This window comes from Archocentrus centrarchus, chromosome 20 (genome assembly GCF_007364275.1).
Source record: "Archocentrus centrarchus isolate MPI-CPG fArcCen1 chromosome 20, fArcCen1, whole genome shotgun sequence".
NCBI classification, from domain to species: Eukaryota; Metazoa; Chordata; class Actinopteri; order Cichliformes; family Cichlidae; genus Archocentrus; species Archocentrus centrarchus.
This window is the reverse complement of record NC_044365.1, coordinates 1706896-1733611: the sequence shown is the minus strand read 5'-3', so window position 1 is coordinate 1733611 and position 26716 is coordinate 1706896. Positions and strand designations below refer to the sequence as shown.

At 46.3% G+C, this 26716-nt stretch overlaps 1 protein-coding gene across 3 annotated transcripts in view; it reads right to left on the bottom strand.

Moving 5' to 3' along the window:
• The window catches only part of LOC115799113 (receptor-type tyrosine-protein phosphatase mu-like), a 144230-nt gene that overhangs the window by 93905 nt on the left and 23609 nt on the right, over positions 1-26716 (bottom strand). For all 3 annotated transcript variants that reach the window (XM_030756088.1, XM_030756089.1, XM_030756090.1), the window contains exons 2-4: positions 16099-16215; positions 2868-3035; positions 2678-2787 (exon numbers count right to left, since the gene is read on the bottom strand). In XM_030756088.1, the coding sequence (XP_030611948.1) occupies positions 2678-2787; positions 2868-3035; positions 16099-16215 (395 nt within the window). The remainder of the gene's footprint in view (positions 1-2677; positions 2788-2867; positions 3036-16098; positions 16216-26716) is intronic.

Sequence of the window (26716 nt, the reverse complement as noted above, 5' to 3'; positions counted from 1 at the left end):
TAAAAGCATGTGCAGATGTTTTTCATCTGAGGTTCAGGTAAAAAATAAAGATGGGCCCAGCAGGGAGCCCTGAGGATCACCATCAACATGACTTAATGAACGCTCTCTCAGATGTTCTCCAGACAGGACATCAGCCCTCTATCTTTGATGCACCCTGTGTGTGTGTGTGTGTGCGTGTGTCACCACAGAAGAGCCTCACTTCCTGCTGGTGCCCAGTAACAGGAAGTTCTCCTCCCTCACTATCTCTCTCAGATCTGACTCCTCTTCCCTCCATTCCTGTTCCTGTCACTCACTTCCTGATTATTTCTTTACGTCCTTCCCCCCCCCCCATTAAGTCTGTCACTAATGAGCTGGATGTGGTGTTGCCATGGTGATGCAGCTAATTAGTGATGCCTGCTGTGATGATTGGATGGCTGTTCACAGCCAACAACACCTGCACATGTGTGTGTATTACAGCGTGTGTATTACAGCGTGTGTATTACAGCATGTGTATTACAGCATGTGTATTACAGCGTGTGTGTCACAGACGCTGTGATTGGCTGTATTTCAATCTGTTTCTTTCCTTCTGTGGTGAAAAGAAGGCTCAGCTGCAGGTTCAAGTGTGTGTGTGTGTGTGTGTGTGTGTGTGTGTGTGTGTGTGTGTGTGTGGCCCCCTGCTGTTGGAGTTGATGGCATATCGATTGGTGTGCTAACCTGCAGACCACTGTGTTTGTCTGTCAGAGCGGTGACTCAGACAGATGTTGGACAGATGCAGCTGCAGTGACCTCTCCTATCATCCCGATTGGGGCTTTCTGCCAGAGGCGGCATTAAAAACACCTCCTTAACACTCTGTTGGTCCTCTTCATGCTGCCAGAGACTCTGACCTGATGTGATGTCTGACTGCAGGACTTTGGTTCTGGGGTCTCAGTGGTTCTCAGTGCTTCAGGCTTGGTCTGTGGTTCTTTGTTGTGATCTTCCAGCTGTTCCTGAGCAGCAGTTTTGTGGTGTGGTAGCGGGGTACTTGTCTTACTTGTCCTGTTAATGTTAAGGTGGGCTTTATATTTCAAAGTAACATCATCAGGCCCACTGTTTCACAGCAGCCATATTATTGGTCAGATAAGTGCATCATAAATGCTCCAAAAGGCTCCAACAGCACAAACACAGTCCACAGGTCCAGCTCAGGGACTGCAGTTAGCTGAGGTGAAGCTAGCAGACAGCTAGCAGCTACAGCCGCCTGTGTCACCATCCACCTGTCAGTCAAAGAGGCCGCACCCCTAATAATGAACACTTTAGGCCTTAATACATATTTGTAGACAAACAATGACAAATAAAGTGCCAAAGTAATAGCCCCAGAGACTGGTGGTGCTTATGCACCCATTCTACTGGAACCAAAGTGAAACCAAAGAGCAGAAACCCTCTGAGAAACAGAGGTTTCCCCATGTTCTCCCCCACACCTGATCAGCCCCTGCAGCCTGCTGAAGGGATGAACTGTGGCTACGCTTATCCCAGAAAAGACAAACACATATATGTGTTTGTAGGCCAAACAGGAGTGGGGACTGATGCAGCACTCTTTCCAAAGTAGTTAAAGTAACCAGTGCAGCCAATAAAACAGCTTGTGTTGTATTCCAAAAACATTGGCCACTAAAGATAAGGTAAAAAGGGAAGCCTGGTGAGCTTCATCTGCAGACGCGTCTCGACATTAGCAAACAGTTGGTGAGTTATAGAAACATCCTCCCCTCCCCCGTACAGCTGTTATGAAAGGGGAAATTATCCACAGAGACCAAAGCAGTTTCTGTATCAGCTGGAAACATGTTTATTTCTGCTGGAAAGGTTTAACACGGGAGTCTGTGGGGACTGACTCACTGAGGAGCTCATGGAGGCAGACCCCTGAGCCCGGAGGTTACTTCCTGTTAAAAGGGAGTTCTCCTCTCCCACTGTCACCAGCAACATGATATATATAATTAGACCTGAGATTCGTGCAGGCGGAAAATCATCAAGAGTGAGTTCATGTGTCTGTCTTTGTTTACAGCTGTGTGATTTTAATAAGAGAGCAGAAAGAGTGAGATGGCGATGTGTCTGATGGATGACGGATCATCTGATTGATAATCAAAGCAACAGGAAAACAAATCACAACAAATCAACTATAAATGTTCAGACACACACACCTGAAAAACAAAATCATTTCTAAAATGTTAGAAAATAAGAGGAACAGACTGCAACGTGGAGTTTCTCGATGGGAGGAAGGGATGTTTTTTGGCACAAGAAGGTTCCCATGGTGAGGAAAACTCACTTCCTGCTGCTGCTCTACACCGAGTGTGTGCTTGTGTGTGTGTGTTGAACCAATTAGCTGCAGCCCTCGTGTGGTTTGGAGATGGCAGAGCTTTTAAAGCCACATAAAAGAGCTTTCAATATGGATCAACCACCTCCGGAGCGAGTGTGTGCAGGTTCATCTGTTTCTGTGAGGACCACTGCACCTCGCAGGCCACGTGAGGACCTTCAGTCTGGTCTTTGGGAGGGACCTTCACTGTGCAACCGCCCGGGCTCGGCGGTAGACATACCAGCATGAGTGTGACCTTATCTTACTCTAACACTTTCTAGCCAATCAGATGGGAAGTTTAATGCCATCTGGTATCACCTGATTTTACTCAGGTGGCACCTGTCAACAGTAAAAGTGTGTGTTTGTGTTAGGGTGCGTTACCTGGTAGTGATTGGGCCAGAAGGTGGACACAGCAAGCTCCACCCCTTTCCAGATGTGGTAGGCAGGGCCTGATGAGTTAAAGACGGGAATTCCCAAAGGACTGCTGTTCTCTGTAGGAAATCAAAACAAAGTGATCACCTGAAAGCTCCGCCCACAGTGACAAGCTGTGCGTCGCAGCATCTCAGCGTACCTTTGATGTAGATGTTGAGTGTGGCAGGCGTGGCGCCCTCGCGGCCTCCTGCCTGGTAAAACAGGAAGCTGAGGCAGTGCGTGTCATTCTCTCTGAGCGGCGGCAGCAGCAGCTGAGCGCGCTGACCACCATAACGACCGGATGTGTTCACAAACAGGAAGGAGGAGCCTGCAGACAGGAAGTTACATCTCATTACTAACCAGGCAAAATACAAAAATCTTTTAGTGTCCATGAGGGCTGGGGTTTGCTCTGAAAAAGCTGAACACATCTGAACCGAAAATGTGTGAGAAATTCAATTTGGTGAAAAGAATGTTGAGGATTAACTGTCAAAGTAAAATTGAGAATTTCAGCTCATGGATTCTGATTATTAAAGCCAACAGTCAGACAGCAACAGCCGCCAAAATAAAAGCATGTGTGAGGTCACCAGATGGAGAAACAGACTCCCAAATGAAAAGAAATACAGATGAAAAGACAGGAAATCATCACTGACGAGAGGAGATAAGAAAATAAAAGGCACTCGTTAGTGTATTAAAACAGAAAATCCATAATTCATCGGCCTGTGTGTGTGTGTGAGAGTGTGTGTGTGTGTGTACAAATGGCTCTTTTGTCGACAGTGGAACTCTATAATTGGAAGACTTCAGAATAAAAGTGTGGCATTCGCTTTAATGCACCCTCTTCCCCTGTGTGTGTGTGTGTGTGTATGTGTGTGTGTGTGTGTGTGTGTATGCTCATTAGTGTGTGTTCACGTCTCTGTGTCACGACTGCAGCTGTCAATCATCTGAGCTCGGTGCTTTCCCTTCATGTCTGTTTCTGCAAAGTTTCTATGAAATTTAAATCACTCGTCTTACAGTGTGTGTGTGTGAGTGTGAGTATGTGTGTGCATGGGTTGAAGGGCGTCTCCATGGCAACAGCAGTGCAGTGCTCCTTCAATCAGCTGTCAGTTATGTTGGATCTGTTAAATGTCGCCATCACTTCGTCTGCTGATCAGTTTTTAATAAATTGATCGATCGTTTTCTCTACAAACTCGTTTACCCACGGCAGAGCCTTCACGTTTCCTTTTATTATTTGTGACAAACAAAAAATCAAATTGAAAAAGAATGACTGAATGATTCTGTGTTTAAAGCAGCTGCTAATGAAGCCGACAGAAGTTTAATGACTGATTAAGTTTCTGTGTTCAGTATGAATAAAGTTATTTCTCAGTGAAGCATCACCCGAAAGATGAAGCTAACACTAAAGCAACAGAACCTGCAGTTCCTCTGCAGTCCAGCAGAGGCGCCACACTGAGTCAGTCCATGTCCAAGCTTTCCAGCAGAATAAACATGTTTACAGAAACTGCTTTTTTTTGGGGGGGGGGGGTCTGTAACTCGGATGTTTAAGTAAAGTTTGATCTTTAGGGGCGTGGCCTCTCTGACTGACAGGTGTATGGTGACACTGCCTGCTAGGCTTCACCTCAGCTAACTGGAGTCCCTGAACTGGACCTGTTTGTGCTGTTGGAGCCTTTTGGAGCATTTTAATGTAATTATCTGACCAATAATATGGCTGCTGTGGCTTCATTGGACTAACAGACCATCCAAGAAGGCGGAGCTCCAATTTGCTGAGTGGGATCAGCAGGTATGTGTGTGGTGCCCCTATACTCCAAGATAGCTGAAACCTTCTCTCATCACTTCTTTATTTGTACGACAGTATTCTGGTTATTGTGTTTACAGCTGGGGTTACATTTGAATTTGTTGTATAATGAGCTGGTTTAAAAAGTTTACTTCTACAGCAGGTTCATGAGGGCTTGGTTCATGTTTGGCTCCTCCCACCGGAGCTCTGAGGAAACACCTGATGCCATGGAAAACATCACACAGCTCAAACTGCTGTTGAACTCTACAACACAATCAGCTCATTTGTGTAAAGCAGATTCAGGTGCTGATTGGCTGTTTGGGGGCAGGATGATCTGATCGTGTGTTTCTGCTGACATTTGGACGTTTCACACATAAGTTTGAGGGCAGAGCGCGGACTCTGCAGCTTCCACTGAGGTTTATGAGGTTGTGAGCACAAGAAAATCAGGCGTTCATGTTTGATCCAAATCATGTGTTCCACCTTTAAAAGTGTTTCCTTCACAAAGCTGATCGACCTTCACACTCACGCAAAAAAAACGTCAAACAGTGATTTCCTCCTGGAGCTGTTTAATCTGAGAGCAGACTTTTGTTTGATTTCATTTCCTGGTTACGAGTGTGTTTTAATGTGTGTGCGCGTGTCAGCGGATCAATGGACCTTGAGGAGAATCGATTAGAAAAACAAGAGGTTTAATCATGGCAGGAAGAGGAGGAGAGATAAATGAGAGCGAGGACAATACAGACTGATGACGAGAGAGTGAGAACAAAAGCTGTGATGAGTTTATTCTGAAATCAGTCGCTTGTGCGTCTGCTGCTGATTAACGTTTGTTTCACGCTCACGTCTCGTTGCATGTTTAGCAGGACACAAAACAGCTGACTGAACATTTATCTGCAGCCAATCAGAAGATCGATGCAAGGCTTCAACTCCGTTTCTCAGGAAAAACATCAAAGCCGGTTTTTCTTTGGCAGGGAACACAACATGCTTGGACTGGTTTCAGTTTTTGATGTTTCACAGATTTAAATGATTCTTTGGTCATTTTTGCTGTTTCTGTTCATCAGATTTCATTTTTAAAACTGTGAACATCTCACCAAGGCCACAGCCATAACTGCCACAGCACTGCCACCACCAGAATAAAATAAAATAAAATAGCAAAAAAACTATAGACATATACATAAGCACTATATACATAAATATATATATCAATGTCAATACACACATTTACATATACACACACATCAAAAACACTATATACAGATATCAAAATATTATATACATTTGTAGCCGGTAAGGTACACAGCATACACAGTATGCATTATATGGGTGAGTGTAATAAATAAATAATGAGAAACAATGAGAATCATAAGGAATCGAATCGATGAGTGATATCGATAATGGAATCGGAATCGCTAAATTCTTATCAGTTGCCATCCCTAATTAACACCATCACTGCCACCACCACCATCACAGTCATCACCACCAGCACCAGCATTATCACTGCCACCATCACCGTTCTGCAGCTTCAGCACGAGAAACATCATTTGTTACTGTAAGGATCAAACCCTTTAGTAAACACTGTTAATTGACATTGTTTGTCAGCTGTAAATAACTAAAGGTTAATTCACCACCAGCATAAGTATCTCAGGGTCTTATTGAGGAGTGAGGGGAGTGAGAGGTTGACAGATGGATTGGGGTCGTGGCTTTGCAGTGATGCAGGATCCTGGACCCCTAATGAACACAGTTTACATCCTGGGCATGTCCTATCGGGGGAGGCCCTGGAGCAGAACCAGGACACCGGAAAGACTATATCTCTTGGCTGGCTGGGAACACCTTGGTGTTCTCCCAGACGAGCTAGTGGAGGTGGCTGAGAAGGAGGAGGTCTGATCTTCTCTGCTTAGGCTGCTGCCCCTGCGACCCTGTCCCAAATGAGTGGAAGATAAATAGATAGATGGATGGATGGATGATGGTTAGTGCTGCCTAACATGATTACTGTGTTGCATCATGTTCACACTGATGCTCTGCTGTTGTCTTGTGCTATAAATCAGGTGCAGCCTTTGATCCACAGCGGTGTCTGTTTTCCACACAGACCGTCTCCGTGCTTCATTCTCTGAGCTCCAGCCAGGATGGATATAAAGTGTTTTTTGGAATAAATAAAAAAGGTAATGGTTTCTGAAGGTTGACCTGTGGATGGAGGTCATTAATGCTTTTCTGCAGCTCTTCGTCTCCCAGGGTCTCTCACCCGCTTCCAAAAACACAGCAGCCCCCCCACTCTTTCATTAATTCATTGTTTTTCACTGAACAGATTTTTTTTTCCCAGCAGCCATCCTTCCTGTTGTCCTTCGGCATTGTAGCCCAGCAAAGAATCGATTTAAGGCAGGTTTTCAGTTTATCACGCCAGCGCCCTCTAGTGTTGTATTGATGATGAAATCATAGCAGGAAACCCGTGTGTGGGAGGAGCTCGGGGTGGATGTTTAGTGTGAAGTCAAATCTCCAAACTATCACTGAACCGTCACAGATCACCAAGCATCAGAGCATCTGAAGATGTTCGGATGGGAATCCTTTAATCTTAAAGATCACAGAAAGGAGCAAGTGGGATCCACGGACGATGATTCATGTTCCTGCTGTGATGGCGACATCTCCGTTTCTGTGATTCAGTAATTTGATGTGCTTCTCTGTGAAATAATGCCAGGAGTCTGTTCTTTATGTCGCCAACAAAACGTGATGTTAGTTTGTGTTTTTAGCTGCTCCACAGCTTTCACCGTGCTCGCACTCAGTGCTGTCTGAGCCTCAAACCCACAAAGTCAGAACCGTGGAAATGCCCTGAAACGGTCCGATCAGTCTGCTGCTGTCAGACTCTTTAATCCTGAAGATCTGCTCGCAGGTCTCTTTAAACACCTGCACTCGAAGGCAAACAATGAGGCACTGATATTTGGACGTGTCTGTGCGGCACTGAAATGTTTTGCTTTGTTTCTCAGGATCATCCCGACCCATTTGGTCACACTTCTGTGTGTGTGTGTGTGTGTGTGTGTGTGTGTGTGTGTGTGCAAACACACGTGCTGTGTGTGCCTGCTGTTTCCTTAGTAACTGAGGCATGCTGCAGAGCAAACAGCAGCGTGTGATTCAGCAGAGAAACACTTCAGGTATGAACTCTGAGGGGCCCGCCTCAGGGTCTGATCCTGGTTTACTTCACACTGGCTCTGTTTATGTGAGATACGAGGACCTCTGAAACACCCAAACACCTTCTCTGAAGCAGGACCTCAGAACCTCGATGACCTCTGACCTTTGAAACCTCCTGCAGGAGTCCTCCAGACGGTCTAAATTCAGGTTTCATTCAGTGTGATGTAACGTCCTGCTGTGCTGTTACTGATGCTCGTTAGCACAGAGAACAGTTACAGCTTATTATACTGTCCTCCTGCTAACCAATGAGCTAACACCAAACAAACCAATCAGAGTTGCTCTTTTCTGGGAAGGTACACGTTAGGCTACAGCATGAATGTAACACAGTGCCATAAATCACACTTCATATTTATCACAGCGACGACTTTGCACGCTGTGGTAAAACATCAACCTACAAACCACCAACCAATGAAATGATCCAAACATATCGACCTCTCCAAGTGCATGACAGACCCACAACTTTAAACCAGAACCATCCTCACTCCTGTGCAGGTCGAACAGATTCTTCGGTTCTTTCTGGCTCAGGTCCAATCCTACAGTCTCACAAAGCAAAAAATATCACTCCAATTATTGCAGTGAAGATATTTGATTGACAGCTTATTAGCACCGTCCACATGCACAGATTCAGGCTGCAGCCCTTTTTAAACCCATTCCTGTTTATGAAGGTCTGGATTCCCTCATTTGTTGCACAGTGAACAAATTATGCCCAATAACAGAAAATCATTCCTAACACAATCATCCTTCAGCACGCTGATGGTGAGCGTGCACCTTCAGTAGATGTGGGGAGGTGGTTAACACTGCTGCCTCACAGCAAGAAGGTGCTGGGTTTGAATCCCTCATCTGGCTGGGGCCTTTCTGTGTTTGCATGTTCTCCCTGTGTGTGCAACCTGTACAGAGTGTACCCCGCCTCTTATGCTGTGGCAGCTGGGACAGGCTCCTCCCCTCCCCACAACTGTGAACCTTGAAGAAGATGGATGGATGGCTGGATGGATGTGGAAAAGAGGGGCAGCTGAGAGTGGAATGAGGGGGATCTTTGGGGGATCTTGGTGGGTTGTGTGTCACAGAGACTCTTCACTGTTTAAGACTGGAAAACATGACTGTGTGTACAACTTCACCCTCACAAAGACATAAAAAGGGAACACAAATCAGTAGATGAGTACTTTGACTTTGACTCTTTAGCTCATGAAGATCAACAAAGGCTTTCGCACTCCTGGAGAGGAGGAGCTCTTCTGGTCATTAATGAAACACGCTTCTCCATAACTGATTCATCCGCTTTACTGTCAATCAATATCAGATCATTCAGCTTCATCTCGAGGTCCTGAATATAGCTGTGGATCAGTAAATGAACTTCAGACAGGTCTTCATCATGATCGTGCTTTTCAAAGACACCTGAACGCCTCTACAGAGACACACGTCTGCCTGCCTTTCTTTGAATCATCCAATCAGAGCAGAAGCAGGAAGACAGACAAACACACACAGCTCGCGTTCGTGTCCTGGCGTCGCTCCCGCTCGTTAACCTCCCGCCCCTCTTTCACCTGTGGGCCAATCACAGATGACCCCTGCCATCTGTAAACCAATCACATCACACCCAGCTCACACACGCGCCCAGATGGAGGGGGTAATTCTATTACCCGAGCTGTATTGAGACGTGAGGAGAGGCAGCTGCAGTGTATTTACTCACTCGCGCGCACACACACGCACACACACAGCAGCAGGAAGTGTGTGTGTGTGTGTGTTTCCTGCTCTCAGAGGTTTATTTCAGGCTGTGACTCCATGTTAAACTTTCTGAAAGCATCCACACAAATGTAAAAACTGAACACCAGTCCAACAGGTCTGAGGAGCAATCCCACATTTATTTAAACTGGCCAATGGGGAGCTCGTGTGTCAGCATGACCTCGCCTCTGATTGGCTGGATTTCAGCCGCAGTCACTCCGTGTGTTTAAACTCCCTGAATGAGGCTTTAATTGGTTTTGGCAGGACGCTGATAGTGGCTTTATACGAACTACACACACACACACACACACACACACACACACACACTCAGAGTCATGTTCAAAGAGTGAATCTCCTGCATGCTGACACGCTGATAAACCCTTTAACACACTAATTAACCCAAACACACACACATATACACAATAAACAGACAAAAATACAGAAACACATACGGGTGCACACACATGCACATGCACGTGTACACACACACACAGACGCACACCCAGACTTTTCTTTTATTTATCTGCCAAACAGTCCAAACTTTAAACTCTCTCCTCTCCCTCCCTCACCTTTAAACACTGTTTACCTGCAGCTGTGTGTGTGTGTGTGTGTGTGTAATCTCTTTTTAAATTCACTTTAAAGCCACAAACTCTGTGTGTGTGTGTGTGTGTGTGTGTGTTGTTTACAACGGCTTGTTTTTTTTAACACACATGCTCAGAGAGAGAAAAGTGGTTTTGACCTCCAGGTCTCTTTGACACAGAAAGGCATTGTGGGAGTTATCACACAACAGACAGACCGAGTGTGTGTGTGTGTTGTGTATATATTTGCCTTCGAGCCTCACTGTGTGTGTGTTTGCTGTGTACAGCTGGCAGTGAGCTGATAACAGCCCTATTAGAAATATTAATATACCCTGAACCCCACAGAGACACACACACTCACCAAAGGCATCTCTCGGTCTGTGTGTGTGTGTCTGTGTGTGTGTCTGTATGTGTGTGTGTGTGTGTATGTTCCCCCTGGTCATTCCTGATTGGAGCAAATCAATTACAGCCTGAGAGCGAGGCATTTCATTGGCCTACAGCTGTGACTGACAGGCACGCATCTTGGAAAACCGTCCAAAAACCACAAAAACTAAACAACAGTCAGAGAACCTTCCAGAACCAGAAACAGACCCAACATGCAACACCACCTGAGAACCTGAGAAGAACCGAAGTGAACCAGAGCAGCAGAACAAGCTGCAGCTTCTGATCAGACTCTTGAAATGCCTCGGTCCACAATAACACACAAAGCAAGTCACAGCCTTCACTTCCTGCTTGGTTCCAGCACCTCTGGCAGCCTGACGTCTTCCTGGCAATTAATATAATAATAATAATAATAATAATAATAATAATAATTTACCTCTGTGCTGCACACAGATGCTGCAGTAGTTTGGTTTGGACCCTAAAATGTTTTTGCAGCACAGAAAGGGGAACGTGTTCTCCCACGTTTGTGCGCTTCAGCTTCCTGTCCACACGAGGACCCGCCCACACTCAGACGTAAAGGATCAGCTCGGAAACTCAAACCCATTTGTAAGTGGTTCTCTGGTTCATTGGAACGGGCACGAGTGCGGCACCGCGTCAGTTGAAACATGGTATCAGAGGGCTGCCCTCCCTGACCCTGGTCCTCCTGGAGGTCTCTTCCTGTTAAAGGGAGATGGTCACTGGGTCTCACTCTCTAATATCGTAGGTACTAATAAACTTAGAGTCCTTCAGTCAGGCTGGAAGGAGAGTGCCAGACATTTCAGATTTCTCTGGAGCTCGGCAGGTTTCACGCTCTGACTGTGGTTCCCCCCCTCCCATCTGCACCGATGTAAGCTACACCTCAGGGCTCGGTATTGTTGTCGTGCTGTGTCGTGTTTTTGGCTTCAGTATCAGGCTTATTTTTTCAAGGAATGTGTTGCATTGGTCACTGAGAAAAATGGGAAGGATGAGTTTATGTAAATCAAACTTGGACTACATGACCTCAGGACCCCAGGGGGCACTGCAGCCCTGGAAACATGTCCTGATATTCATCATGGTTTGGCCTGTCACCATTGGCTGCAAGTCTGACCGGACTAAGTAAAGGTGGTGTAGAAATGGGCAGCGTTAACTGAACTGACACAACGAGCCCTGAAGACTCTTTGTAAAGACTGCTATTTATGAACATCTGGTTTTCAACTTCACAACACCAAAGACAAACCTCAGGACCATCTTCCAGTGCCTCAACAGCTTTCCCTCCAAACTCATAATTATTGTCCTGCTGGCTCACTGCTGCCAGCTGCATCAGCCGCTCTGGAAGCAGAGCTAAATATACCCGTGATGTCATGGCGTTAGCAGCATCTGATCTGGTCTGGACTCATTTATTTTTAGCTGACCAGACGACCGACTTTAAGCTCTCCTGACTCGCTAAAAGATCAACAAAGCTGCTGTCCAGGATCGGGTTAAAAGATCTAAAAAATTCAGATGGGACGGGCTGACGAGGAGGGGATGATGCCTAACGCAGTCGCTCGGCTGTGGACTGAAATCTGCAGCAACAAACTGCTAACGAGTCAGGAAGTCAAAGAAACAAATCAGAGCGAGAAAAATCCTCAGTCCAGAGGCTGAAACACTGGGAGTGTGTGTGTGTGTGTGTGTGTGTGTGTGTGTGTGTGTGTGTGTGTGTGTGTGTGAGTGCAGCAGTAAAGGGTATTAGAGAAGATTACTGTTGTTCACACTGACAGCAGAGAGAGCGGCTGCTACACGGCTCAGATTAGATTGAACTTGTACCATTTATAAGAACATTAAATGGAGCCTGCAATCACTGGTCAATCAATGCCTTGCTGCAGCTCAGTGTGTGCGTGTGTGTGTGTCTGCAGCATTAAACCTGATGGGTCTCAGTGGAGAACACCGCCTGTATGGGGCTTTTTTCTCCCACTGAGAACACATTTAAAGTTTTAAAGTAAAGGTGGTGGAGGCTCGTCAGGGCGCAGCGCGTGAATGTGGTGCAGTGACACTGATACTCCGCAGCCTCACAGACAGCTGCTGAAATCTATCTGCCTCCACAGGCTGCGTTGGGACTGCTGCACATGCTCAGTTTGTGCCTGTTTCTGTAGGTGCTCAAAGAAGAAAATCACTTCCTGTTGCTGCTGCTTGGCCTGATTTTGTTCAGTTTAATAGCTGAGGAACACATTTGTACAGTTTCCTTTATTAATCATTATGATGATGATGATGATGATGATGTAGAAACTCCCTTCCAAAAGAGGTGGGTGTGGCCTGTACTTAATTGAAAGAAATCCAGATGAGATATGAGCTGGTGAAACTGGGAAATCTGATCACTGTGAGTTTGTTGCAGCAATGTGTTTGAATAAAGTTTTTCCAGCTACGTGTCGCCATCTTCTTTAACTCTGGTGACGTCGGAGCTCAGTGGCTCCTTCAAGGTGTTTCTGGTTCCATGGAGCTCCGGGTGTTTCAGTTGGTGATGGTCTGGACTGTACGCAGGCCGGTTATGGAGCCGTGCTGCTGGAATACGAGCTCAGGGTGGGCTGTTCATCGTCTGCTGGAATCAAAACGACCTGCCCTGAAACAGGGATGGCAGCAGATGGTGCTCCTAAACCTGGAGATATGCTTCAGCATTAATGGGGCCTTCACAGATGTCCAAGCTGCTGCTTTGAGCTGAGCTGAAAACAAGCTGGATGGTCCCTCTCCTCTGTGGCCTGGAGAACGCAGCATCCATGATCTCCAAACAGCTTCTGATTGGACAGAGTTCCATCGTCAGTGAGTGCTCAGAGACGGCGGCTTCGGAGGTGATCCGAGGCCCTCTGCTGTAGAGGGTCTGTTAGATTTAAAGCCCTGTCTCACCCTGCTCACTGGTCCACACATCAGCTGGGAGGAAATCGAACCATGGAGGAGGGTGTGTGTGTGTCTGTGTGTGTGTGTTTCCACTGGGAGAGAAGCTGTTTGCTCTCTGATTGCTTAGATTGGCTGCAATTAGTCACACACACACAGAAACACACAAAAAGGCCTCTTTTATTGGAAAAGAGTGAAGGTGACAAACTCTCCTCTCACTTCCTCCTCCTCCTCCTCCTCCTCCTCCATAACTCACATTAAACAGGACAGTAACCACCTCCTCTCTGTGTGTCCTCGCTCAGCCTGTCTCTCACGTGATTGGCTCTGTGATTTAAGAGTGCTGCATTCTCATTCGTCAGCAGCGTAACCTCTGTGAGCATGTGACAAACGGTGGCGCTCTCACACACACACACACACCCTTAGAGCGAGTGTTATCTGTGCAGCTCATAGTGAACATTCGCTCTCTGTCCATAACTCACACACTGATTCACACTCTCGCTCACACACACACACACACACACACACACACACACACACACACACACACACACACACACACACACACACACACACACACACACACACACACACACAGTGGCAGGTCAATAGTAGATAACACAAAGGCTGCAGCAGTTTTTCCCTCAGTGCTGCTTTCAGGTGCAAACAGCTGCAGCGCTGCATTTAAGGACCTGTTCAATAGTTCATTACAGAGAGAACACTCAGTCTCCATTCATGGCCGTCTTCCTCAGCTGCTCAGGATCAAAGGAGAAATTATGATCACACCTGGCATTAACCTGCCTGACTGTGTTACAGGTGTGTAATATCAACAGCTATCAGAGTGAAGCTGGGCGCAGCTTCTCAGTTCATCTTTGTTTCATCATGAGGTCCACAGATTTCACAGCCCTCTGCAGGCTCTTTTAGATGGTCAAGTCTAATCTGGCCTTCTTGTTCTTGAGTGTAACCAGAGGTTTGCACCTTGTTGTGTTTCCATTCATGACGGCGTCTTTGACAGCAGCACGTTTGCCTCCCAGAGAGTCTTCTTGACTTGCTTTGATGTTCCACTCACGTGTCTTTGGAGTTCATATTGAGCGTTTCAGTAGAAAGCTAAAGTGGAGGATCACGTCACAGATTTCTGCACTTGGAATCGACTCCAGATCTTTTATCTGCTTCATTTGTCATGAAATAATGAAGAAACATCACCTGACCACAGAACTCTTTATCAGTCAGCTGGTTAATTACTTCTGAGCCTCTGAAAATGTGGGACTGTGTATAAAACCGGCTGTAATCCCTAAACAGCTAACGCAGTGGAGCCCAGACTGCAGGTATGAAGTTAATTTCAGGAACTGGAGGACTCCTGGACACCTCCATATTCAGGAGAAGTTAGTGGGTGTGAGAACATGTCACACAGGATCCAGGCCAGGAAAGAAAAACATCTTATCCAATGAGACAAGATTTATTCTCCAAGAGGACAGACGAGGGCAGAGATCTGCTCACGTTCTCTTCTGGGTCTGGAAAAAACCTTCTTACAGAACCTCTGTGCACATCCTAGAACACATGGATACAACATGCCCCATTCACCCATTCATACAAGCACTTTTTCTACACTTTCTATCCAACATTCACACATTCACACTCCAATGAGCAACTTGGGGTTCAGTTTCTTGCCCAAGGACACCTTGGAGGGGCCAGGAATTGAACCACTGACCTTCAGAGTAGTAGATGACCTGCTCTAACCTCCTGAGCCATTCATGAAGGATATCATGAAATAAAAAAAAATCAAACTATGGCTTAACCGGTCTACATGCTGTCCAGGAGAGTGAATTTGTCTTCAGTCCTTTTGGGCTAGTTTTAGTAAAAGTTCATGGTTTGGGTTATGAGCGCCACCTCATCTTCTATACACTATAGTACCAAAAGTATTCCCTCTCCATCCAGATCACTGAATCCAGGTGTTCCAGTCACCTCCACAGGTGTATAAACCAGCACCTCGGCATGCAGACTGCTTCTACAAACATCAGTGAAAGAATGGGTCGCTCTCAGGAGCTCAGTGAATCCCAGCGTGGTACCGTGATAGGATGATACCTGTGCAACAAGTCCAGTCACTGCTAAATATTCCACAGTCAGCTGTTAGTGGGATTATAACAAAGTGGAAGCGTCTGCAGAGTCAGTCACTACAGACCTCCAACCTTCATGTGACCTTCAGATCAGCTCAAGAACAGTGAGTAGAGAGCTTTATGTTTGGTGGAGGGGGGGTTGTGGTGTGGGGGTGTTTTTCAGGAGTTGGGCTCGGCCCCTTAGTTCCAGTGAAAGGAACTCTTAATGCTTCAGCATACCAAGACATTTGGGACAATTTGATGCTCTGTGGGATCAGTTTGGGGATGGCCCCTTCCTGTTCCAACATGACTGCACACCAGTGCACAAAGCAGCTCCATAAAGACATGGATGAGCCAGTTTGGTGTGGAAGAACATGACTGGCCTGCACAGAGTCCTGACCTCAGCCTGATAGAACACCTTTGGGATGGATTAGAAGGGAGACTGTGAGCCAGGCCTTCTCTCCAACATCAGTGTCTGACCTCACAGATGTGCTTCTGGAAGAATGGTCAGAAATTCCCATAAACACTCCTAAACCTGTGGAAAGTCTTCCACAGGTTTAGGAGTGAAGGCAGATGAACGAATACTTTTGGCAGTATAGTGTATGATTGGTCGCCTGAAAGGAAACAATAGCAGAATAAAGATCACAAATGTATTTGTGCCACAGCACAAACATTTCAGGAGAAAATGTTCTCAAACTATGATTTTTAGGAGCCAGAGAAACAGAAATGTTCAGAAAGGTTCCCAGAGGAACACCTGAGGAGGAGCACGCTCCTGATGGTGTGTTCAGGTGCTTAAAACTCAGAAGATGGTACCTGCAGGGATCCAGGGGCTGCTGGCCTGGCGGTCTCGAGTGTCTCCCTGCTCCCAGTCAAAGTCGTCTTCTTTGGACTGGACCAGCGTGCAGTCAGGAGACTGACCAGACAGACAGGCTGAAAGAGAAAGACAGACAGGTGCTCAGTTACTTTAAGTGAATCCAGACAGCATTACTGAGTATCTGCAGAATACGACCTGTTCCTGAACCCTTCAGTACCAAAACTTACAGCTGTGGTGAAAGTTTCCATCCCCTCATCATGGGTATGCATGTCATTGTAATTTAGGGTTTTTATTGATTTCTTCCTATCTGGTTAAATGTCTCTTAGTAAGTTGCACCTCGACCAGAGACTTTTGGTAGCCTCAACAAGCTTCTGGCATAATTGTGGGTGGATATTTGACCACTCTTCAACTGTACCTGTAATTATTTTATCTCCATCACACAAACTCTGACCGCTGATCAACCCAAAGAGTTTAACCAGCCTCTCAGGCACAGAAAGGGTCTGTACAATTAATGAGACTTACTGCTTAATATGATCACATGACCCATTACACAATGTTTACAGAACCTGATCATTACAATCAGTTCACAGTTTCTTCTTTAGTGATTTGCATTAGGTGTCATATTTCTCTCACTTTATTTGGAACTATGAAGAATTAATATTTTGACCTTTTTCATGAATTGTGTGCTTTATAAACCAAAGAAACATTGGAAAAGTCTCTGAGGTCTTCCTCCCATCAGGCCCCAAAGGACACTGGCTTTAGTCTGTTGTTTCAATCAATCAATCCATCAATCCATCCATCTATCCATCCATCCATCCATCCTCTTCCACTTATCTGGAGCCAGGTCACGGGGCCAGCAACCTAAGCAGAGAAGCCCAGACCTCCATCTTCACAGCCACCTCCACCAGCTTATCTGGGGGGACACTGAGGAATTCCCAGGCAAGCCAAGAGATATAATCTCTCCAGCGTGTCCTAGGTCTGCCCCGGGGCCTCCTCCTGGTAGGAAATGCCCAGGAGGCATCCTAGTCAGATGCTCGAACCACCTCAACTGGCTCCTTTCGGAGGAGCAGTGGCTCTACTTTAAGCTCTTCCCAAATGGCTGCACTCCTCACCCTATCTCTAAGCGAGAGCCCATCCACCCTTCAGAAGAAACTCATTTGTGCCGCTTGTATTCACGATCCTATTCTACCCAAAGCTCGTGACCATAGGTGAGGGTAGGGATGTAGATCGACCAGTAAATTGACAGCTTCGCTTTCACACTCAGCTCCCTCTTCACCACGGCAGACTGGTGCAGCGTCCGCATCACTGCAGAAGCAACCCCGATCCATCTGTCAGTCTCCCGCTCCCTTCTCCCATCACTCATGAACAAGACCCTGAGATACTGGAACTCCTCCACCTGGAGCAGCAACTCATCTCTGACCCAAAGTGTGCACTCCACCATTTTCCGGTTGAGGACCATGACCTCAAACTTAGAGGTGCTGATTCTCATGCCAGCTGCTTCACACTCGGCTGTGAATCATTCCACTGCGAGCTGGAGGCCACCCCCTGATGAAGCCAACAGGACCGCATCATCTGCAAAGAGCAGAGATGAAATTCTGAGGCTACCAAGGAAGAAGCCTTCCACCTCTTGGCAATGCCTAGAAATTCTGTCCATAAAAATTATGAAGAGAACCAATGACAAAGGGCAGCCCTGGCGAAGTCCGATGCCCACAAGAAACGAGTCCGACTTACGGCTGGCAATACGGACCAAGCGCTTTCTGCGGTTGTACAGGGACTGAATGGCCCACAACAACACGTCTGAATGGCCTGTCCAGCATCCTCCCCCGCCACCTGATCCAACTCACCACCGGGTGGCGATCAGTTCACAGCTCAGCTCCTCGTTTACAAAATTGCTCATCGACCTGTGACCTAGGTTGTCCTGGTGCCATGTCCGTTTATGGACATCCTTATGTTCCAAGATGGTGTTTGTTATGGGCAAACTGTGGTTTGCACAAAAGACTAATAAAACTACATTCAGATTCAGATCAGGCAGGCTGTTCCACCCATTCACGCCCCTCCAGGTCTCATTATCATTGCTGAACTGAGTGTTGAAATATCTCAGTAGGATGATGGCATCACCGGATGGAGCATCCTCAAGCACCCTGCTCAGCGACTCCAAGAAGGCCCACCCCAGCACGCCGTCTCTCACCGAGGGCAACTCCAGACTAAACTCCAGACTGGAACAGATTCCAGCCACACTCCAGGAGACTGGTTGCAGAGCCCAGGCCGTGCATTGATGTAAGCCTGACAATATCTTGCTGGTATCTCTCAACCTCCCGCACTCATTAGCCGGGTATTGAGCCACCAGGGCCTCCGCCCTTGGCTGCCACCAAACACACATTGCACTCAACCCCTACGACGCCTCCTGCGTGTGGTGGGCCTACAGGAGGGCGGACCCATGTCTGGTGCCGGGCAACACAGGTTACGGCCCGGCCACCAAACACTCTCCTTCGAGCTCCCTCCCCAGGCCTGCCTCCAGGGTGGGACCCCAGTAACCCTATCCTATCATAAGGGTCATTGGAATCACTGTGTGGCTCCTCACTCAGGACCAACAGAGCTCCTGGGACACACCAACCCCTACCACATGCTAAGGTGGCGATTCATGGAGGACTACTTACACATAAAGTCAACCGTTAAAATGTTTCATCAGGTCTAAAGACTCTCCTGCATCTGACCTACTGCATGGATTCTGTGCTACTACATTGTTAACAGGATGTTTTTATTTATAGACTTAAATAATAATCATTTATTATTTTCTCCTATTATTTTTTCATGTTGCTGGTTTTTCACTTTCAGATCATATTATCAGCCCCATATACTTTTGTATAGCAGAAAACTGGTTTGGCAGATAGTAAAAGTCCTACATGTAACTGCTCACAACAAGGATGATGTATTATTGAGGAACTGAGTCACAGGTTTCTCAAGTGTGTTTTTTAGTGCCATTTGGTTCCATTATTTTGAAGAGGCAACAGACATTTGTACCTCCGATGTCTCAGAACAGATCAGCTTCATTTACTGAAGTACAAGACAAAGAAGTGAAAAACATCCTCAGAGCGAAACAGGAAAATATGGACCCTCGATCAATAATCTGCTGTTAAAACAGTGTATTAATCATCTCATTGATTAATCGGATAATTTTTGCAGCCATTTTGACCGTTAAAGTCGCACTTCGACCTTGTTTCTCATTTGTCAGCAGAGAGCAGCTTGTAAACATATAATGTTCTTCAGAGTGAGACAGTTCCAGTTCATTACCATTTCCCAGCATCCTCCCTGCTGGCACGCACACACACACACACACGAATAATAGATGTAAACCTCCTCCTTCCTCTGTGACTCAAAGACATCTAAATCCCTCCATTCATGCCCTCACACACACACACACACACACACACACACACACAGAGTTGGTGTGTGTGTGTAAATACATTTTGTGGCATCAGGGGCTTTGACGCCTCGTCAGCCTCTTCAGTGTAATGAGTGTGTGTGTGTGTGTGTGTGTGTGTGTGTGTATGTGTGTGAGGAGCTGTCATCTGAAAGCACTGACATTAAATAGCTGGAAGGCTCATTTTCTTTCTTTGTAACAGAAGGCACATTAAACACACACACACACACACACACACAGACACACTCGTCCCGTTGGGCAGTGTTAGCTCATCAACAGATACCAGACACAATCTGTTTAATCTGCTTCTATGAATGTGCATCTATATAACAAACTCAACACACACACACACACACACACACACACACACACACACACACACACACAGAGTCAGCTCTCTCTCTCCCACAGGAAAACACACAGAAAAGCAATCTCAGCCTCTCGATCGCCCAACACTGCAGAGTTGTGTGCGTGTGTGAAACCTGACTCTGCATGGCGATAAAACAACACATGTAACCTTGGTTTTTATGTTTCATGCCCACAGTCTGCTCCTTCCCCAGTCACATTTTTATTCAGTACCAGAGCAGCTTTGCATGATTCACAGTGCAGCACCAGATCATCATCTGCCTGAAACAAGCTGTTTCAGCTTCTCCTTCTATAAGGAAACTTTTGTCTGATTGGCTGCCCCTCTCCTGGCTTCCACAGAAGCTGGGGCTTTTCAGTTCCTCTTCCTGCTGCTGTGAGGAGCGTCTGAAGACAAAATGTAAACCAGCTAACAAATGCTCCTTGAGTGAAAACTTTGATTAATTCTTTGAGCCTTTGATTGATTGAGTCTGATCCTGAATCTGATCTTAAGAAAGAGACAGGACAAAAGTATCCTAGGTCTTTGAGATAAGATGGTGCCTGATTATTCAGACCTTGTAGGTGAGGAGAAGGATTTTAAATTCTATTCTAGATTTAACAGGGAGCCAATGAAGAGAAGCCAATATGGGAGAAATATGCTCTCTCTTTCTAGTCCCTGTCAGTACTCTAGCTGCAGCATTTTGGATCAGCTGAAGGCTTTTCAGGGAGCTTTTAGGACAGCCTGATAATAATGAATTACAATAGTCCAGCATAGAAGTAATAAATGCATGAATGAGCTTTTCAGCATCACTCTGAGAAAGGATGTTTCTAATTTTAGAAATATTGCACAAATGCAAAAAAGCGGTCCTACATATTTGTTTAATATGTGCATTGAAGGACATATCCTGGTCAAAAATGACTCCAAGATTTCTCACAGTGTTACTGGAGGCCAAAGTAATGCCATCCAGAGTAAGTATCTGGTTAGACACCATGTTTCTAAGATTTGTGGGGCCGAGAACAAGAACTTCAGTTTTATCTGAATTTAGAAGCAGGAAATTAGAGGTCATCCAGGCCTTTATGTCTTTAAGACATTCCTGCAGTTTAACTAATTGATGTGTGTCATCTGGCTTCATTGATAGGTAAAGCTGAGTATCATCTGCATAACAATGAAAATTGATGCAGTGCTTTCTAATAATACTGCCTAAGGGAAGCATGTATAATGTAAATAGAACTGGTCCTAGCACAGAACCCTGTGGAACTCCATAATTAACCTTAGTGTGTGAAGAAGACTCCCCATTTACATGAACAAATTGGAGTCTATGAGATAAATATGACTCAAACCACTGCAGTGCAGTACCTTTAATACCTATAGTATGCTCTAATCTCTGTAATAAAATGTTATGGTCAACAGCATCAAAGCTGCACTGAGGTCCAACAGGACAAGAACAGAGATGAGTCCACTGTCATCACTGAAGATCATTTGTAACCTTCACTAATGCTGTTTCTGTACTGTGATGAATTCTGAAACCTGACTGAAACTCTTCAAATAAACCGTTCCTCTGCAGATGATCAGTTAGCTGTTTTACAACTACTCTTTCAAGAATCTTTGAGAGAAAAGGAAGGTTGGAGATTGGCCTATAATTAGCTAAGACTATCTCTTCATCCTCCCCCGTGTGGGCTCAGTAAGTTGTTGTCACCTCATTTTATTTTTGTGTAATATCTGACATATATGAATGTTTGTAGGAATTTGAGTGGAGTCTGCAGTCAGTTCTGAGCTGGACTTTGACTTTTGCTAAGGTTCAAAAATGGATGGATGGATGTCAGCGGTGCATCAGACCACAAACAAACACTCTGTACTCATGTCCTCCTCTCAGCAATGGTGCCGTTAGCTGATGCTTGAAGTTGATGAACACAACACTTTGCAAACAAATGCTTATAGTATATATGCACATGTTCTGTGTATGCTTGCAGCATACTGTTGAATTGAAAGGTTGCTGCTGTTTTTCTTGATAGCCCACTGGAGTCTTAGTTGTATTTGCTGCATTTTCAATACATTGTGTAATATGTATATTTTATATGGCTGCTTAAACATTTTGGCCTGCATCTTTCACTGCAGTGTGTTTGCAGGGGCAGACGGGACAAAGCAAAGAGTGTCTTGAGTTTGTCAAGCTTAGGGAGAGCAACGGAGAGCCGGCACAGCAACGCAGTGTAAAACAGAGCAGGTGTGAGACTGAGGCGGCTGTAGGTCAATGATGCTTCCACAGGCTCACCTACAGAGACCTGCTGAGCTGTTGTTCACTGCAGGCCTTCTCTGTCATCTTTGTTAGAGCTGAACTGAACCACGAGCTTTAAGGGAAGAACAGAAACACACTGCAGCAAAGGGAAAGGCTGATTTAACTCATAACACAGCCGCTCTGATACAGTACACGGTTATCACGACAGTAATACTATCCAATCAGCTTTTTGCCTGCCTGACAGTCACTCAGACTCAGACGGCCTCTGATGTCGCTCTCACGTCTCCACGTGTGGATGTAAAGCAGCTGTCGGTGTCTGCAGTCAGACGCTCGCCGTCCTCCTGTCTGTGCGTCCTGCTCCGTTTGTTCGCCCTCGTCTCATCACAGCAAAACAAAGCTGAGAGTTTCAGAGGGAGCAGGCTGCTGTCGGGCATTCTTCTTCTTCGCCTCGACTCGCCTCGACAGGAAATGAGACAAACACACACACACCTCCAGGGATGTTCCTCACACACACACACACACACACACACACACACACACACACACACACACACACACACACACACAAAAAGTGTGGAATGTGATGGAATGACTGTGTGTGTGTGTGTGTGTGTGTGTGTGTGTGTGTGTGTGTGTGTGTGTGTGTGTGTGTAGAGTGATGACAGGAAGCAGAAAAGACACCCTGAGGACACACACACACACACACACACTGCTCTCTGTGTGTGTGTGTGTGTGTGTGTGTGTGTGTGTAGCAGCAGTAATTAATCATAATGTGCAGCTATCGATCGGCTGCCCCCTTTATTCTCCAGTCTCCTGATCAATAACTACGAGTCCTCCTCTCCTAAAACTTGTATCAGTAGCAGTTTTAACCCTTTACAGACGCCTCCTCTGCTCCTCCAACATGCCCAACCACAAAGTCAGTCTCAGAGTCCAATCAATAATCAATAAACATGTGTGTCCAGCTGTGCATCATACACTGAAATTCATAGTTTGGACCCAGTGGGCCCACAAACCTCACACTCAGAATCCAGCAGCAATCACTGATCTGAGCCCAGATCAGTGAATCTAAACCAGGTTTAGGTCCCGCCCACATTCAGGTGACCCAGCTATGAACCAACCATCAGCCTCAGAGGGTAAACGATGATGAAATGAAAATGTCCCCTTTCCCCTCTTCCTGACAGCTGTACAGGCAGATGTTTCTATAACTCACCTGTTTACATTATTAGGGGCGTGGCCTCTCTGACTGACTGGTGGATGGTGACACAGGTGGTTGTAGCTGCTAGCTGTCTGCTAGGCTTCACCTCAGCTAACTGGAGTCCCTGAACTGGACCTGTGGAGTGTGTTTTGTGCTGTTGGAACCTTTTTAATGTAATTATCTGACCAATGATATGGCTGCTGTGGTTTCATTGGACTAACAGACTGTCCAAGAAGGCGGAGCTCCAGATTGCTGAGTGAGTGTCCGGGATTGTGGATATTACAGATTAGCAGGGATCTGTGTGTGATGCTCCCGTACAGTCTGTGGTGTGAAGGTGGTGAATGTTCCCAAACTCACATAAATCCGACACATCCGAGTGTGCCGAGCCACGACCTGCCTGACAAACGTGGACGGAGACACGAAGACATGAAGACCAAAGATCCTGAGGTTCAGAGCCAAACCACTGCGCCCAGAGTGTGTTTATTACACACACACAGACACACACGCAGCCTCTCCTCTCTGAAACGTTCAGACTGTTTGTGTCGATGAAGCTGTTGATGTGACCTCATCAGTGAGCGAGCAAATGTGTCACAAACAGGAAATGTGTGTCAGGATGAAATGTCGCACATGCTCAGTGTTTCATTTATCAAGAGCAGAGCTGGCCTCACTGAAACCCAACCTGCATGTGTGTGTCTAAGAGTTCAGTGACACCTGAACACTGCTTTGACCTTTGACCTTCAGGGGCTCAATGGGACAGCCGGCGAGCCGACAGTCCGGCCGATACGGAGTCACTTCCTGCCGAGGAGGAGCCTTTAGGAGCGATCTCCCTGCTTCAGTTTATCGATGGTGTGTCAGGAGATTAAAAACTCAGCAGAAAGAAAGTGAAAACAGCAGAGGAAGAAAGAGCCAGAGAGAAACTGAACCTTTTATAACAGGTCAGGAAGAAACGAGTCAAACAAACAAGAAAACAGGATATAATCAAAAACCAATGAAACGTGGTCCAAAAAATAAATCGATGATCTTCCCATGAAACGAGGTGAAACCACACAAATGTTCCAGGGCAGTGAAAGATGAAGAAAACTGAAGCCCACATCACATAATGTGATCAATATTTCTCAGTGTTTCTTAAACAAATCAATTTATCCCATTTTTTTAGTATTGATAAATAAGAAATAAATAAATACAAGAGAAGCAGACGGAAGAAAAGGTTGAAGGGTTTCTGCTAAAGAGAAAAGGAAATGATGAGAAACCAGAAAACAGACACAAGCAGGAGAGAAACATTTTTATTAAAGAGGAAAAACTACACTGAGTGCAACTCTGCACAGCAGCTACAGAAGAAGAGACAGAGGAGGTGGAGCTGACGGAGGAGGAGGAGGAGGCCTGAAGGCTTCCCTCCCAGACTCGGACTCGCACTCACAGCGTACCCCGGAGGAGGAGCTGGACTCCATTAGAGTCCGCAGAGATCTGATAACATTTAGCTGATCTGCTGGTGGGCCAGATTAGACCTCTGCTGCTCCCAGGCCCTAATCCAGCCTAATCTGTCCACAGCCAGCCAATCACACACACACTGAGAGCTGGCAGGGCGCCTGGGCGGAGCCCACTCGCCTTCCTCTCCTTCACTCGCTCTTCCTCTCCCTCTCTCTCTGAAGTATGTGAGGCTGAATGAGACCATCTGGTCCTGATTAGGAAAATGACTCGTTTGTGGTTTCCTCTCTAAAGCTCCTTCAGCCTCTCCTCCGCTCCTCCGAGTTTTTATTAACGACACAAACTGAAAAAGTTTCTTTTAACTCTTTGATCCTCAGACTGCACGGACACGACGAGGAGGCGCTCACAGCGAACAAACTTTATTCAAACCAGAAGACGTCACAAAACACGAAAGAAGAACTCTGTATGAGGCGTATGAGATCGCCTCGTACTCTAATAAAGTGGCTCCCACTGAGGCCTGCAGACGCCCAGAACCAGACTCCTTTCAGACCACACAGCTGATTCTTCCTGAATATACTGAACCTCTGCTCAGTCTGTCACTGAGGGTGCAGTCTGGGAAAAACTGGGATCCATGACTCAGTGAGAGGAGCAGGGACAATCTGAGCAGGCAGGTTCTGTAACACGCCTGCCTTCACACTGGTGGACACTAAACACACAGTGAGGAGTGTGCAGTGTAGAGCTACCAATATAAAGCATTAGCTTTTTAAACACATACGTGGAGGAGAGTTGATTGATGGATTTTAGAAAAGCTGGAGTGGCTCAGTAATACGGTCACTGTGCTGGACGCCTGCGCCGGGAAATGAAGCTTTGATTTACTGTCAGGGCCACAGAGAGCTCCTCTTAAAGGTGTCTGGGCTCAGCCTTGGAGGCAGGATGAAGAACATCCAGACTGAGATCAGAGTAGAGCTGCTACTCCGTACTCACAGAGCCTCCCTTTGTTGGTCCAACAGGAAGGAGACCCCAGGATAGACCCAGGACATGCTGGAGAGATTATATATCTGATATGGGGTCACCCCTTTAACCTCTACCATTGCTGTGCTAGACCTCTACAGGCAAAGCCACAGCACTCTGAGGTATCAGGATGAAATCCTTGGACCTGTCAGACCTACGCTGGTGCAGTGGGTCCTGGTTCCTCCTGCTGCCTCATGGTGAGAGCATGCAGGCAGTTCCTGGAGGATGAAGGAACTGATACCACTGACTGGGCCCCATGCTCAGCTGATCTAAATCCAAATCTGGAACATCATGTTTCAGTCCATCCGATGCTGCCAGGTTGCCCCTCAGACCGTCCAGGAGCTCAGTGATGGTCCTCCAGGACACCATCCATCATCTCATTAGGAGCCCCAACGTTGTGAGGCATGCATACAAGCAGGTGGGGGCCACACAAAAACCCTTTAGAGCTGCAGCAGTGAAGTTTCAGATAAATGTTCCAGCCTGCAGCATCATTTTCACTTTGAGTCTCAGGGTCTTTGAATTCAGCCTCTGTAGGCTGATCATTTTCATCTCCATCAAACGATGTGGCATCCTGACAAAGATCAGAGCTGTAGTTTTATAAAGCCTACAGTCAGAACATCGTGCTGCTAACATCAAACTCAAAGAGACCTCATAAATGCTCTTCTTCATGTATGTCGACCCACCCAGCTCATTTTAATTGTGAGCATTTTTATCTCTCGGCGGCGCCTCAGAATTAGATTTTGGGGAGTGGAGCAGTGTTTGGATCAGGAGATGGTGTGATGTCAGCCTTAACGAGCATCTCACCAAACGTCTTGTGTGTTTCGGTGAGATGCCAGCAGCTTTACTGAAATCCTGGAGAAAGAAAATTAAAGGAAAACAAAAAAAACTAGAAGAGGAAGAGGAGGCAACAAGGTGAACGAGGAAGAAAAAGCAGAAGAACCTCAACAAAAAGAACACAGAAGAAACCACAGAAGAGCCGAACAAAGCAC